Raw genomic sequence first — 15,481 nt, 5'->3', positions numbered from 1 at the left:
TGGAAAGAAAACGAGCCTTGCCGAGGTTCCTGCTGGCAGCGGCTGCCCCCTGGGTCCAGGGAGCGGTGGGGAAACTGTGCATTTACGCATGAAAGCTGACGCGGAGCTGTTAAATCTGGGATGTCACTGGAGTTTATTATCCAGGGAGCAGGAGATTGCCCTGCGGCGCCGGCTCGTCTTGCCCTCGCGCTGCTCCCCGACACCGCGCGCAGCCGACACCACCCGGCACTGCCCGCAGCCCCACCTGGCTGAGAAACAGCCCCAGGACTTGGAAAGCCGGAGTCATGGCAGGGAAGAAAGGAAAAGGCCCCAGGAAGGTCCTACCCGGCCAGCGGGGCCGCAGGGTCCCGGCCCAGCCTGAGACACTCCTGCTGCACCTCCCCGGCCCGGAGCCCGGCTTTGCTCTGCGCCTCCTGCGCTCGCAGCAGCCGAGCCCGGCCCCCCGCGCCGCGCTGCGGACGCTGCTTTCCCGGGCGCTGCCCCCACCCCCCCCCAAGTGCAGCCCACCTCCTGGCTCCTGCAAGCATCACCCCCCACCTCCAGCGCGGTGGCACACGAAGGAGCCGTGCGAGAGGGCGGCAGCTCCGAACCAGCAGCTCCAGGAGCTGTTACTCATAAACGTGGAAGGTCGAGATCCCTCTGGCTTGCCCTTTTTCCACCCCCAAAACATTTGCCCCTGGCTGTTTGGTCCTCGCTGCCACCAGCTCCATTTCCAGGTGTGGCTACATTTTAGTCCAGGTAGGAAGGTCTCAGGACTCCTGGAGCTCAACTCAGGGCTCCTGGAGCCCAACTCACGCGTGCTCTTTTCAGCCATTTCTGTGCCTCAGTTTCCCTCCCTGTAAAGTACTGTGAGCACACTGTGAGATTTGGGTTCTTTCTGTACCTTCTTTATAGCTGCATCCAGGAAACATTATTCTCAAGGGACAGCTTTCCCAGGAGCCGGGGGAAGGGACTCTTCCCCCTGCGGCCAGACGGTCCCTCCGGACATGTGCATCCTCATGGAGAGAGGGCAGCGAGAGATACTGCGGGACTCACCTGCGCAGGACTCGTGCAGCATCTGAACCACCTTGCAGCCGGCCTGATAGAGAGGTTTGAAGCCCTCATAGCAGGTGGCTGCGCTTAACCAGACAGAAGCATCATCATTAACCAGAAACTCTCCTCCAGATTCCTCCAGCAGCCGACATTCCTGTTTTACACCAGCAGGCCAAGTGATTTGGGGCTCTAGAGAAGTCAGGAGCCACCATCCAATTAAATATACATGGATGGCACCAGCTCAGGGTCCTGCTGCGAAGAGAATAAATCTTACCCATCCACAGAGATACCAGGATCCGACTCCACAGTTGGTGGAAGAGATGTCCAGACACACTGAGTTTATTCTAATACATATTTTATGGATCAGTGTTTCCAGATTTACACCAGGAAGCATGCCTTATGAAAAAGCCATATTGTATCCTTCTTAACATGTCAATAATTAGCCTTCAAGAACACATACAGGATTGGATCACCTCCCCTCTAGTGTCTTCAGTGCACACTTTGAAGGTGTTGGGTCCCCAAAGGGTCAGCCCTTCTCACCTCGAACTACAATTTGGGAAAAAAATAAAAACAACAACAACAACAACAAAAAATCACTTCTTCCAGAGCACATTTTCAGTTCTCAGAGAAGAGGAACCAGCCAAACAAGCACTTTCCAAACAATGCAGTTTCCTGGCGCAACTCTCACAGAGGATGTGGCAGCTCCCTCTTCAAATCATGTGTATAAAGAGAGAAGGAGAGATGGCAAAATGGACTATTTCCCTCTCCTGCCTCTCCAGAAAACCCAGTGAGCTGGAGTGTCAGCCTAGCCAACTGCACTCCAGTCACCCCAGAAGAGCTGTAGGTAGAATTGGTATACGAATTTGTGCAAGGTCCCATGGTAACTCCAACTGCATCCCTTAGCCATGAGCCACAGGGAATCATCTTCCCAGAGGCACTCATGCAGTCTCTTATGTACACCCTGCTGCTGCCCTCTGAGCCAGCCCAGCCATCAGAAGATCTTGGCTCTCATCCACAATAAATCTCACCTCTCTCCTCAGCTCAGATATTGGCCACGGGGCCACTGGTTCAGACCTGCAATTACTTGTGGGACAGTTATTTATTAGTAAATGTCTGGCTGCCAGATTTACAGGCACAGATAGTTGATGCAACTGTAGGCATAAAACACCTAAGTATCCATGTCTGTAAATAAGTAATTGGGACATCTGGATGTCCTGCAGTTCCAGCTATAATTATTCATAGGTAGAACAAAGCGTTCCCTTTAAAGCATTGCCAAGACCTGACCCCAAGCCTACAGATGTTCTGGATAAACCACCAAAACTATCTCGAAGTCACCTCATTGCAGCCTTGAATTTCAAGTATCATCACCGAATACATGCACAAAGCATCCCTTGACCTCCAGGCACACCATTTTCCATGTGTCAGTTCTCTTTCCTCCACTCCTACCTTGTCCTCTTACATTCCAAGGGTGACCTTGTCTTCATGCAGTTCTCTAAAGAGCTTGTGGCTTCATGGTGGTATGGTGGTATCAACAGTTTCAGTTCACCTCCACCCAAACCCATTCTGACAGAGAGGGTTGTGGGGGGAATGTGACTGCCTCTGAGCATGTCCAGCCAGGCATGTTGTACCCAAGCGGCAAAGCCCACTGCAGATCCAAGTGGGCTAAATTCCAAGGAAATAAAGATACAGCAAAGCTGTTGAATTGGGCTAGTCATTAGCTAAAGAGTATCTGCGCCAAGAATTCCTCCCACCTGTATTATTGCACCGCTGCTGAAGTTGCAGTTTGGCAGCCATTCTGGGAGTGATCTTACCCTCTGGCATTGGCAACCTAATAAATTTATATTGCTGACCAAGTAGGCAATTTTCCACGGCCTGTCTGGTGCTATTAATGTTGTTACGAGGTCTTATTATCCAGAAAGTCACCATGGGGAGGTTTTTCATTTAAATATCACTGAGAAATACCAAGCTCCTGGATAAGCCCAGACCTCACTCTTAGAGTCACTTTGGATCTCAAAATCTGCAAACCCTTTGCTGAGCTGCATCCAACAGGATGGGAGCCAAGGAGATGGTGGCACAGCAGCAGCTGGAGGGATGGGAGCTCCCAACTCCACCAGATTCATCCCTCCTACAGCAGGGGCTATCTTGGCATAGGATAATTGGCAGTATTAGATCCACTTAAGAACAATTGCTCAAGGAAGAAAATGAAATCTATCAGCAGTATAAAAATGTACAAGTACTCTGTACAAGCTTTGGGGGAAAAAAGATGAGGAAGAGATTACAATAATTGGCTGAGGAATTTTGGGGGTCAGAACTGAGTTGTCCAAGCCGGGACGCTGGGATCCTGGGAAGGTGGCCAGGTCCACCACTGTCCAAAACTGTAGCAGGATCTGATGTCCACAAACACTCATCGCCTTGGTTCTGCACCTCCTCCGGCAGACAGCCCAAGGGGTACAGCATATCCCATTGCTTCCCACACTACAGACACTTACTGTATCTATTACCATCTATTTCTTACGAGACCTTCACAGCGTCTTCCCAGGCAAGCATTGACTCCATCAAACAGGCAACATGGTTGCTAGTGTTCACAGAGCAGTTACAGTCATAGCTCAGCCCTGGGACTAGGCCTGTTGGGCCATATTCATTGTCATTCCCCATCTCTCCCTAACACCTATCTCCAGGTGCTCTGGCACAGGGTCTGGATTCATCCTTTTCATCTCACCTGCTTCTGATGCTAGAGTATGAGAAAAAAGATGCCATCTTCATTGTAATCAGGGCCTAAAGGAAACAAATCATCAAGGGCCTAGAGTGAGAAAAGTAGATCAAGTTAAGGGGAAAAAAAGCACATAGCTTTACTGTTCACAAGTATTTGAGCAAGGATCCTGTCCCTGCTCTCACCCGCCCTGCCAGGCTGGGGAGGGAAAGTAAGGCTACAGCAAATCTTCATCTCCTCAGCCACAGCCATGTGTTGATGAGGCAGGCAGAGATCAGCACAGAGTAGACCAGAGCCTCCTTCTGACGCCAGCTGTTACACTGCTCCTCCAGCACCCGGAGCCTCCCTGAGATCCTCGTCAACTGTAAAGAAAGCAGCAGGTCCCTTATCAGTCCTGCAGCAAAGTGCAAGCATTAGCAAAGCCCCAGTAATGCAGGATAGCAAAGAATGAAGGGATGGGAGCTGCCATCTCCTTCAGGTCCTCAAGAGCAGATGCTTTAGGAAAAGCATCTTCCCACCAGAAGAGCATCAGGACCCACTACTGCAAGCAGATGGAGAGTCTGGCTGTCTCCTGTAGCCCTACAGCCCCTCAGCGCAGGAGCCTGAAGAGTCAATAAACATCTAGGTCTTTCCCTGCTTCTTCATTAGAAGCATCACCTGGGACTAGCTTGGCAAAGCCAGCAAGCTAGGACACAGTGACAGACCCCAGGAATGTCCCCACTTACCCTCCTGTGGCTTTCCCAGAAAGCATCTGCAGTCTTTCACCCTCCTCTCTCACCTGTTTTCTCATTGCTGCCATCTCAGCCATGCCCACCTCCTCCAGGGAGCTTTCCAAGGCTGAGCCAGCCTCCTGGGAGCTGGGAAGAAAAACAGAGGAGCAAATGGGCAAACACTACTCAAGAGGTGCAACCACCTTCCTGCACACATGGCCCTGCCCAGGCAAGCACAGGGCCTCAGCCTGCTCAACCATGCAGGTAGTGTGTGAGTGGCCAGGCCATGCCACCGAGGCACAGCATTGGGAACAGGAAACAGCACTTGCACAGCACCAGATGATTTATTTTTAACTCTTATTGTGCATATTTAGACCCCTCCACCATGCATCCCATAGTGATCACAGCAAAACATACATGCAGCAGAGAATTAAAAAAAATGCACATGCTTATACTTCTTCAGAGTTCCAACAGAGAGAAAACATGATATTTACCAAACATCCATTTTCTATGGCCAGAGGAATTCATTGGGGGTTGGATAAATCATCATTAGAGCAACTCAGGCAAATACAGATCACAGGACCAATGCTGCAATGGAGGGATGATTCTCATTTACATCAGCAGGTGAGGAGCATCCAGCTGGTGGGAGCAGGCATCAGCTGGGGGGAACTAGCTGAGCAGGTGCATCAACCAGCAGAAAAGAGTCCTATTTTTACTTAGATAAGGATTTGTTACCCTCCAGTACCTCCAAATTCCACAAGCTTACTTTGACTTCACAAAATATATCAGTTTTTGCCCTTATAGCAAAGTTTACTTGCAACCTGAAACATAAACAAGCAACCCAAGCATGTACCTGGAGACAAAGTAGCCACTCCTGGGATTAGCCAACAGGCTCCTCTTGGAGATACAACCTGGCTACAGGGCCCACAGCACTAAGAACTATGTCTTAGGAGTAGCCACAGAACAAAGTACATCCACAGTAGAAATCAAAATTGCCACGTTCTGTCTGTTGTTCCTAACATCATGGACTAGCCTTACAACAGTTCATTTATAATCCAAAATTCCCCTGTGCACACCGATAAATCCCAGACACTTGCTAAACATCTGACATCATGTGAGTTAACAAGGGTCTAACACCACTCCCTTGGAGACCTCAGGGAGGAGGGTATTTATTCCCATTTGCAACATGACATTGATCTTGCTGAAGACAAGCCAGAACAGTGTGCAGAGATTCAAGTATCAAGGTCTGAAAATACATTCATAAGCTAACACCTCTACATAACGTAGCTACAGTATAAAATGAAACTCACGACAGACCCAATATCCTATTTCCCCCAGCACAAAGCCATTAAAAATGGACACATCTCACAGCTTTTAATTGAAAAATCCCAGTTGATACAGGTGAACATGCATTATACTAGAGGCTAGAAATTACCTTCTGATGATTCATACCCTTCAAGAGGTCACTGTAATGGAAATATTCCTGTCTCTGTGCAAAGCCAGAGTTTTCTTTATTAAAATTTCAGGATAAACAAGTTGGGTCAGTCATTCTTTATCTTTATTATTGGGGGTAAAAAGTTTTCACACATTAAAGAGACAACTTATGCATTTGAAGTGCTGCAAACTGTCAAGAACAGGCACTCCAATGTTCTTGGTTTCAAAGCGAGATCAGGACCTAGGGCGGAGGCACAGGACTGATGCCAGCTACATTGCAGCAGCTCAGCAAGTTACCACCATAGCCTAAACCTCCTGCACTGCTGAGGGGAGGAAGGAGAGATCTTACACAACCACTAACGAACCAGATCTGTTGGCATGCCTAGACTTCTTTAAAAAGCTACACCTGGAGATAGTCAGCCTCATGGGTTTAAAAGCAGGGGTATCATTTTACATCATCCACAAACAGGCCCCAGCTTTGCTGCTTGCACCTTCACTCCAGCTGGTGAAGGAAGATGCAACATGCCACTGATGGTATAGATGATGTATATACATGTGTCATATCCCTCTCTCCTCCCTTTCTGTCTGGAGATTTTGCTCAAGGAGAATTAGAAGAATTGAGACGTTCCTCCAGGACTGCTGAGTGCTCGGCAGTCTTAGAGCAGTGCAGACACGTCAGGGCTGCAAAGGCAGCTGTGAACATTTTTAACTTGCTGTAAATGTGCAGGTAACAGCGTGGTACAGAGTGGTTCCAGTATGTCCTGAGACTCTGATGTCATTGTCTACCTGATTCATGTATTGCACAGGCATACTGCCTCCTGGGAGACCCTGGCTATAGGTATTTACTATGGGTTAAGTAACTCAGTGCAGCCAGTTCTTGAAAAAGATAATTTGGCCAAGATATAGCCAAGGGTGTTAGGAGTTTGCAGGAGACAGTGTCATCATGACAGGCTCCAGATCAGGCCATTTGTTCTGGATTTTGATTCCCTTCATACATTTATCTCCATCAAAGCATGCAGAAAAAGTAGCACTTGCTTAGCACTGAAGAGCAGCTGAAATCCCAGGAATCTCATAGGAGGTGTTAGATCACTTGGGGTAACCAAAGGAATGGCATTAAGCTAAGCAGGAGACCCAAGCTTGTCTGTGTTAACAGGGAATATGCAGGCTGACTTCACTAGATACTCCTGAGCCAAAGCACCCAAAGCTGGTGAACAGGTTAAGTAGAATATGGAGAGAGGGACAGGCTACACAGGATCATTCTGCTGTGTATCCCTGTGACTTACAAAGCTCATGCCTGGTTCATGCCTTAGTAGGGCAAAAGCAGATCCCTGCAGAGTGACATGGAGTTGGCTCAGGATTAGACAAAGTCACCTGGATGGCACTGGGTCTCGCAGAGAATTCTGGACACGGTGGAAGAGCACCTGGCCCAGGAGGCACATGGTCTGGAAGATGTTCTGCACAGAGTAGATCCTGCCCGTCTGCATGAGGAGGGGGAGCGGGGTGTCACGAGTGGGTAGGGGGTATGTGTCCAGCCTGGGGTGCACACAGAATCACGCCTGTCATTTCCCAGCCTCATACAGCACACGCACAGTCGACATTTAGTGGTGTTCTTCACCCTTACAACAGCTCCAAGTCTTGCCAGGAACACTGCAGAGGAGGCCATCCACACAGACCTCTACCTCACTGGGTGGGAAAAATCCCTCCACCAGCCCACAGGTTCAGAGGCACTAGCTTGACTCATCCCAAGCCAGTCGTGGCAATGAGTGATTACCAGACCATAAGGGTAGCAGAGGACAGCTCTCCTGCCACCCTGACGCAGACTGTGACTTACAAGGGGAAAGATGGTGCTCTTTTGGCATTAATTCAGAGACAGTTTCCTGACTGGGGAGAATTTCTCCACTTTTGCCTTAACTAACCTCACCCAGGAGTAGGATTTGCCTGTCACTACCTCGCCCCACCTCGGGGACCAACGCCAGAGAGCATCAGAAAAATGCAGACAGCAAGAGATGCTGGTCCCTACCCATCCCAAGCAGTTCTGGATTAGTGCTCACCGCTCGTGGCGCTGGCCTGGGCTGTGCAAAGCCAGCTGGGCACAGTCACTTGGAGTCCTCTCCCGCCGCCACCTGCTGCTGTGATGGCCCTGTTGGCATTAAACACAACCGCGTTAGTGCAGAGACTGCACAGGTCAGCTCAGCCCTGTGCACCATGTGCGGTGCAGGCGTTGCTGTCAGAATGAGCACTCAGTGGCAGCTGCATTACGTGAGCCCCGAGCCTGGAGGGCCAGTGCCAGAGAAGGTGGGAAAACATGCTCTGGGCAGGAAGAGGGTTAGCAAGGAGGAGGCTGCCTGATATGGGGCTCTATTCAGATCAAAATTTTCTTTCGTGGTTGGGGTTTTGTTTTGTTTTGCACCTTACTTCACAGCTTATTTCCTCACATTTCACTTGGCAACATTAAACAAACCTAAAACCTGGGAATAAGCTGCACAGCAGGTCATTTCCCAGTCTCATGCCTCCAGCTGATGAGGCATCCCTGTCCCTGCAGCAGGTGTGACACGAGCACTCCACGTTCACCTGCCAGCATGTGTCCTGGAGCTGGCACAGCCAGCCCCATGCGCTGGGACAGCCCTGGCCCATCACCCTCAGCAGTGCCTCCCCAAGCAGCACTGCTTAATCTCAGCCAGTCATCGAGGTGTTCTCTCTAGTTTCACCCAAAGTCAGGAGCTATGCAGTGCCAGGGAAGGGAAAATTGAAACTCCAGCTGAGAAGGTGGATTCTGAAGAGAAAGACATAAACTAGTGCAGCCAGGAAAGGCTCTTGAATCGTAGGCAGGTAAAAGCACTTCAGAAGGCAGATCAGCAGCTCCAGGCAGGCAAAACAGCCCTGCCCACGTCAGAGGCCTCTCTTTGAATTAATGTACACAAAGTTAAAATCTGCTTTTAAGCTCGATACCAGATTCTTTCATGCTGCAATGATGGAACAGATGTCTTATATCTGATCCAGGAGAAAGAGTGGTTGAAAAGGGACTTCAAAAGTATTAAGTGGGCGTTGTGGGGGACTGAATTGCTGCCTGCACCTACTCCAGCCTATTTCCTGCTCACAAAAAAGCAGAAGGAGACCTGACTCAATCCATGTCCCCGTGTACAGCAGTCCAGCACACAGGTGTGTACCGGTTATGGGGACAGAAAAAGATCCCACTGCCCTTACATTCAAGTTCCTAAGTAAGGGTGTAGGAAGTAGCACTCCAGAAAATGAATTCAGGCTTGGGCTTATAACAGATCTCTGGAGAAAACCAAACCTAGGGAATGCTCCCCTCCCATGCCCCACAAGGCATCCCATCTGCTCTCAATACAGTACCGGCCGCTTGCGTTTCTGGGAGCTTGATCTGCTGGCTACATTCAGAAAAGGGAACTCCCCAAGTGCAGTGGGCTGAACGGAGGAGTCTGGGGCTTCGTGCACCACAATAGAGGGGACCTTCCTTTGCTGGCCTAGCAGGATGGGCCTCGGACCAGCATCCATTATCTCTACAGAGAAGAGAGAGGGAAGAATTAAACCAGCTTGAATGTGCCCCTTTGCCCACAGGACAGGATGGAAGAGAGATCCACTCATGCAGGACAGCCAGCCCTGTGTCTAGAGTAACCAGAAAGTACATCAGAAAAGAACGTCCCATGGATGTGAGATGCAGGATAGCAGGGCTGGACATGGAGGGAAGCAACTGGATGCACTACTCCAGGAAAGCAACAGCATCAAGGGTTTGGGGGGGGGAGGCTGTCTTTCAAGGAGAAGGGCCATTAGTCTCTACCTCCCCATGTGGGGAGTTTACCAAAGGCCAACAGGGAACTGTAAGAGATGTAGAGGAACAGATTCTTCTTCCCACACCCTTATCCCAACCCCACCCCATTCTCAGTCTCCTTACTGCCTCTCTACCTGCAAAGATACCCTATCTCAGGCATGCACTAAAACATGACTGTTCACTTAACCACCTCTTCTCCAGGACAACATCTTGGTCTTCACCTTTGGGAGCAAGACTCATCCTGCCTTCTGTCGGTTATACTTGCCATCCTCTCCCACTATGCTGCCCTATCACATGGAAGAAAGCCAACATCTGCTTCTTCCTTTCCTCTTGCAAAGCAAACTGTTGAGGGCTTTATAAAGGGATCCTTCTCCCTAGGATGTTACAGAGACCCATCAAATATTAGTCATTCCAAAAGACAACCTGAGACATTACCTGCAAGAGAAATCCTATCTGGGATGTGCATCCGAAAGGAAGGAGGGACATCCTCTGTCGTTGGCTCCTCGTCAACAGGGCTGAAGCCATCTGCTACCTTCAGCCTGTTGGGTACCTGCATGCTTTGATTGATGGCTTCTGTGAAGAGCAGGTCACAGCGGGTTCGGTTCAGTTCCAGTCCCCAGAATGGCCACATCTTTTTTGGTTTTCCTCAGATCACTTGGGCAGCCTAGGATTTCATATAGAGGAAGAAAAGGCAGCAGACTGCTGAAAGATAGCGGCAGCAAACACCTTTTCAAAACCTGGCACAGGACATCATAAGTGCTGCAAGGCAGTTAAAACACAGAGAGAATCAATGTGAAAGACGGACACCAGAGGAGTTATCCCAGAAAGTGGAGTGACCCAGGAAGCCCAGAGGGGCTGGGGGCATGGGGTCCCAGGCAGGCTGAGAGCCACTATGGATGGGATCTCCAGCTCAGCAACATAAGAAAGGAGAAAGCTCCTGTGTGTGCTAGGAGCAAACCTAAGAGTTTAGCATCAAATAGCTCAGTTTACAGTGAGTAAAGGGCAACAGATCAGCACACCTGTGGGAGAAGAAAAGTGCAGCATATACTAAAAACTAGGGAAAAAAGAAAAAAAAAAAACCCTTTCTGAAATAAAGAGTAAGGGGGGGGCTTATTTTTGTGTTCAGGTGCTGAACACAAGGAAAAGTGAGGTTTTCTAAGAACAAAACACACACTTGGATGGTAAGATTCCAGATTACCACAGGAAAATACCTGCTCCGTGCCTCAATTTCCCCTTGGGGGGGGAAACGGGAGGCCCAGGGCTTTACCGTGAGAAGTGCTCTGAGATGGGGCAATACAGGCAGACGGCAAACACGTTCTGTGGGGGGAGACAGGCGAGGGCTGCAGAGGGCCCAAACCCACCAGCCCCCCTGCACCGGTCCCCAGTGCCCGCACAGGCTGCATGCACGCACGGCTCCCTCAGTCCTCCCTGCTGCCCTCCTCAGATGTCATCATGCCCAGAAAGGTCCCGCTTTGCTTCTAGGTTAAAGTCTCCACGTAAAAGGCCCCCTTGCTGCCCGGCACAGCCCAAACAGCCTTGGGAAGGGGAGGTTTGCTCTTCAAAGCTCAAGGGGAAATACAGGAGGAGCCGAGCGAGCATGAGCACGCAGGGGCTCTGCCTGCTTTGATCACATCCTAGGTCTATTTTTAGCAGCTAGGTCTCTGATTTCCAGCCTGCAAGGCTTGCTGCAAGCCCACAACAGCAAGGGCTGCCCACAGCCACCTTCGGCGATGGCCCTCAGGGCATTTTGGTCCCTCTCAGCTCCCTCCCGGCCCGCTCTCCAGCAGAAGAGGCTCTCTGAGTACTACAGGACCAAGCGGCTAGACCCACAGCCCAGGGGGATGCAAACAGCCTTTTCCCTGCTCCAGGGGCTGGAGCAAGGGCTGCTTCAGCCCTTCCCGGGTCAAGCACCGCCAGAGCCAGGGGTGGCCAGGGTAAAGCTGGGCGCACAGCTGGCTGGTTTTCAGCCAGGTTAGTGGATTCACACACCTCTGCGCAGGCCAGCAAGCACCAGAGCAAGGAAGCAGGATGTATCCTTAACAAGAGCAAGCTATTAACTTACTCATGTTGTCCTGACCTGCATCCAGCCCCAGCCACACTGGTCCCACAGACCAGCAGATCTGGCCATGGGAAGCCGCCACGGCCAGGCAGGGTGGGAGAGAGAGTGTGCCTACAATGATCAGCATCTCCAGTAATTAACTGCATTGCTCTGCTCTTTCCTTCTCCTTCATTAAAAACTTTTTAATTAAAGAGACTGAAATTAACCCAGCATTAGCTGTGGCAATCTCCTGCTTCCAGCTGCGTGTAAGTGAGAGCCCATCTCCGCAAGCTAGCTTTGCAGAGAGCAGCAACAGAGCTATCTGCAGGCACAGCAGTCCCCAGACTTGCAGGACCCTGGCTGCCCCACATCTTCTCCACAGGCCACCCCACAACCCCTGCCCAGGCTCACCATGTCTTCATGTGTGGGGTGTGTAGGGGACCTTAGGCACTGGCATGGGTGATGCCAAACCAGGCATCAGCGGTCCCGGTCCAACACTCCTTCCACCCATGGATCCCTCAGGAAACCTCCCAACTCCTGTGGCAGCAGGCATCACCCCACACACTCTTGCCCCAAACACCCATTACACCCTTGCCCAGCTATGACACCCACACCCTGCTTCTGCCCACCACAGCCACAAGAAAACCACAAGAAAAAAGGATTTTTGCAAGGACCCCCTATTTGGGAGGGATCATTAAGTCCCAGAGCTGTCCCAGAGTGGTGTCGGGCCCACAGGAGGAACGTACATCAGGCCTTCAGCTCCACAGCCTGCAGCCAAGGAGACCAGTGGGTTTTCCTTCACATTTCTAATGCTTTAGAGGAACAAACATCCACATTGTTTTCAAGTCCTGCTCTCTGTGAAATCAGCATATATTAATAATAATAAATCTAAAGAGGGAAGATCCATTCATTTTCTAATCATCTGTGAAACTGCTGCAGCTCCCAAAGAGCACAGAGATGGGAGGGGTGTGAGAAGCAGACTCCGAGAAGACTAAGCTATTAAGACAAAAATAAAATTCAGCTGTCAAAATCCTTGAAAATAAAAGGCTTAAATGGCTGGATTTCCTCCTTTAACTTTCTTTAGGGCTTTTCTATTTACTGCCAAGCAATCCCCCTCACGTCAGCAGAAGGAGACAGCCTCTGAGGCTCAGGTCCTGCCATTCTCCTTGCATTTGGAGCAGCAGGGAATTTCCGGCTCACTAAGCCTGCGTGAGCAGGTTTAGAGCTGGCCAAGCCAGGAAAACCTACCCAGGGCAGGGGAGGGGACACCAACATCCTCGCCCTGCTCTCCCCACCAGCCCAGGCAGCCCCACACCGGTCCTTCGCCTTGGGGGACCAGGATGCTGGAGGTGGCAGGAGGCGACACTGCTTGCAGATGTGCTCTTTGGCTCGAGCTGTACCTTGACACACCAAGAAGAGATACACTGACACAGAGAAGGGTGGTTTCTCACCAGGCTCAGGTCCTACGGGCTGTCTCGGAGCAGGAGCAGAGCACAGCAGGCCACGGCAGGGCCGGGGAGACTGCCCCAGCCCTCAGCATCGCCTGGCCTCGGCTGTCCTCCAGCAAGCACCGCGGGATGCGCCAGGCAGCCTGGGGCTGAGGGACCCCACGCCCAACGTCCTTGCTGTGGTCAGCAACGCCCGCAGAGGGCAGAGGAACTCATGACATGGGACACGTGAGCCTGGCCAAACACGCCGCCGCGCTGAGACCCGGGCGGGAGCACGGCTCTGCAGCCAGGGCCGCCCTCCGTGCGAGCCCCCAGGCCCCCTGCCCCGGGCCCGGCTCGCAGCCGCGAGGGGAGGGAGGCGAAGGGCCGCCTCCGAGACGGGCCCCCGCTTCCCCCTCGCTCCCGAAGAGCCGGGCAGCAGCGGGCCCGCGGCCCGACCGCAGGGACGGGCAGGATCCCGCGGGACGGAGGCACCGGCGCGGGTGCCCGCAGCTGCTCCGCCGGCGCCGCGTCGCCCTGTCCCCGCCCCGGACACCCTTCCCCGCGGGCTGCGCGGCCGGGAGCCCCGGCACAGCCCGCCCGGCGCTGCTGGGCGCTGCCCGCTCCCGCCGCCCGCAGCCGGGCTGGGGCCCCGCGCCCGCCGGCGTCCCGGCTTGCGCGGGGCGGGGGCGCACTTACTTTTTTTTTTGCAGTTTGAGGCAACTGAACTAACCTGTAAACAACTGCGCTTCCTGCCCCGGGCAGCCGCCGGGAGGTGGTGTCAGCCGGGGCCGCAGCCCTCCCATCCTGGCCGCCCGCCCGGACACGCTTAAAGACGCAGCCGAGCGCGTTACCGAGCCGCGGCGGGTACTAGTCCGCGCGGCTCCTTGCCCGGGACAGCCGGACGTCCGTCCGCCGAGCTGCTCTCGCGGGCAGCCCGGCCCGGGCCCCTTCCCCGGGGCTGCCGCCCGCCGCCGCGGCGTCCTTCGCGGCTCCGCACGGCCCGCGGCCCCCGAGCGCTTCCCCGCGCGCGCCGGTGGCTGCCGCCTCCCAGAGCTCGCCGCCGCTGCCAAGCCACGGCCACGGCCGCGCAGCAGCGCCAGAAATAGAAATCAGAGCCGTGCTGCCAGCACCAGGCCATGAGGTCTCCTGGAAAGGCTCCAAGATGAGGCTCTCCTGCCCGTCCTAGGAGCTTTTCTCTCCTTTTCCACAGAGAGACATTATTGTTTGCAGCAAAACACCGCACAGGCGCCGTGCACAAGGGCTGCTTTGTGGCGGGGCTGCACACACAGCCCGAGGACCTGCCCGCACTGCCCCAAAACTTGCGTGAAAGTGGCATCTGTAGGGGTGCAGCTCCTGTTGCACGTCCCGCAGTGAACATCTCACCCCTGCTGTGCATCTTCAGTGCATTTCTGATCATACAGGACTAACCAGAAAGGATACGGTATGAGCTGCGCACACGCCACGCCGGCAGCCAGCAGACTAGCAGCCTGGGAGAGGCAGGCAGGACAGCAGTTTGCCTGGACCCTCTTCTGCCCCATTACAGCGGTAATCCAGGCAAAAGGACTGCTGCTTGCAGGCACAAGACCCTGGATCACAGCACCGGGCCTGGCGCACGCTGCTCTCCAGGCTTGGGGGCGGGAGGAGTTTTCGCCATGAGGTTGTTTTTCAGCAGGGCATCTCTTACATTCAGACTGAGTCCTTCGCCTGGCCCCCAGAGGTGCTCGCAGCGCGTCTCCGTGCAGCCGCGGGGACGCAGGAGCCAGCTCCGTGCAGGGCGGGGGGCAGGCTGCGGCCATCCAAGCGCGGAGCCACGCCGGAGCTAATCTGGGCTGCCTCTCAGGGGAGTCTGCAGCGATAAAATGATCCGCTTGGGATGAACAACAGTTTAAACACTTCTGAATGGGGACGGAGTCCAAGGCCTGACCATGAAATCCGGTTTTGAAAGAGCTTAAAATAAATCCCACACTGCCCTAGACTAGCTATTTAAAGGGGATTATCTAAGAGGTTTAGGAGCATATAGGGGTACATCGAAAGAATCTGGGCACCTAAATCCCCTCAAAGACTTTAGGAAATGCCTCCACACTTCACCTACCTGTCAAGGCTCACAGTTCCCAATTGCTTCCCAACTCTCACCATATGCCTGGGAACTCAGACGCTCCTGTCCGACGGGGGGAAGACTCGAGGCTTCGTTCCCAGACCCTCTGCAGCACACCGTGGGTCTCTAGCCCCACACCCGGCCGCCCAGAGGAGCCGGCCCCCTCCTCGCCACCGACCGCGCTGCAGCCGTGCGTGGAGGGGCGTTGGCACCGTCCTCCCGCAGCCGCCGTCGCGACCCGC

At 53.0% G+C, this 15,481-nt stretch overlaps 1 protein-coding gene across 7 annotated transcripts; it reads right to left on the bottom strand.

Annotated features, from left to right (window-relative positions):
- Nucleotides 1-1,369: 1,369 nt before the first annotated feature.
- Nucleotides 1,370-14,607, bottom strand: FATE1 (fetal and adult testis expressed 1). Of its 7 annotated transcripts, none has more exons than XM_062584366.1 (7): nucleotides 14,573-14,607; nucleotides 10,112-10,340; nucleotides 9,241-9,407; nucleotides 7,938-8,026; nucleotides 7,258-7,419; nucleotides 4,521-4,599; nucleotides 1,370-4,104 (listed from the first exon to the last, which is right to left on the bottom strand). In XM_062584366.1, exons 2-7 carry the CDS (start codon nucleotides 10,305-10,307, stop codon nucleotides 3,973-3,975), a joined length of 825 nt encoding a protein of 274 aa, XP_062440350.1. In that variant the 5' UTR covers nucleotides 10,308-10,340; nucleotides 14,573-14,607; the 3' UTR covers nucleotides 1,370-3,972. The 7 variants fall into 7 exon arrangements, with proteins under 7 accessions (XP_062440350.1, XP_062440348.1, XP_062440351.1 ...); XM_062584364.1 differs by lacking the exon at nucleotides 14,573-14,607 and adding an exon at nucleotides 13,875-14,140; XM_062584367.1 differs by lacking the exon at nucleotides 14,573-14,607 and adding an exon at nucleotides 13,841-13,858.
- Between the last annotated feature and the right edge of the window lie 874 nt (nucleotides 14,608-15,481).

Source organism: Rhea pennata, chromosome 11 (assembly GCF_028389875.1).
Source record: "Rhea pennata isolate bPtePen1 chromosome 11, bPtePen1.pri, whole genome shotgun sequence".
Taxonomy (NCBI): Eukaryota; Metazoa; Chordata; class Aves; order Rheiformes; family Rheidae; genus Rhea; species Rhea pennata.
This window is presented reverse-complemented; position numbering and strand designations above follow the sequence as displayed.

Excerpts from the sequence above, each read along its gene's own strand:
- FATE1 (XM_062584366.1), bottom strand. The coding sequence starts at position 10,307 with ATGTGGCCATTCTGGGGACTGGAACTGAACCGAACCCGCTGTGACCTG. Across the intron at positions 9,408-10,111 it reads AGATAGGATTTCTCTTGCAG|AGATAATGGATGCTGGTCCG; the intron begins GTAATGTCTCAG and ends TCTTCTCTGTAG. Across the intron at positions 7,420-7,937 it reads CCAGGCCAGCGCCACGAGCG|GCTGGACACATACCCCCTAC; the intron begins GTGAGCACTAAT and ends TGTGCACCCCAG.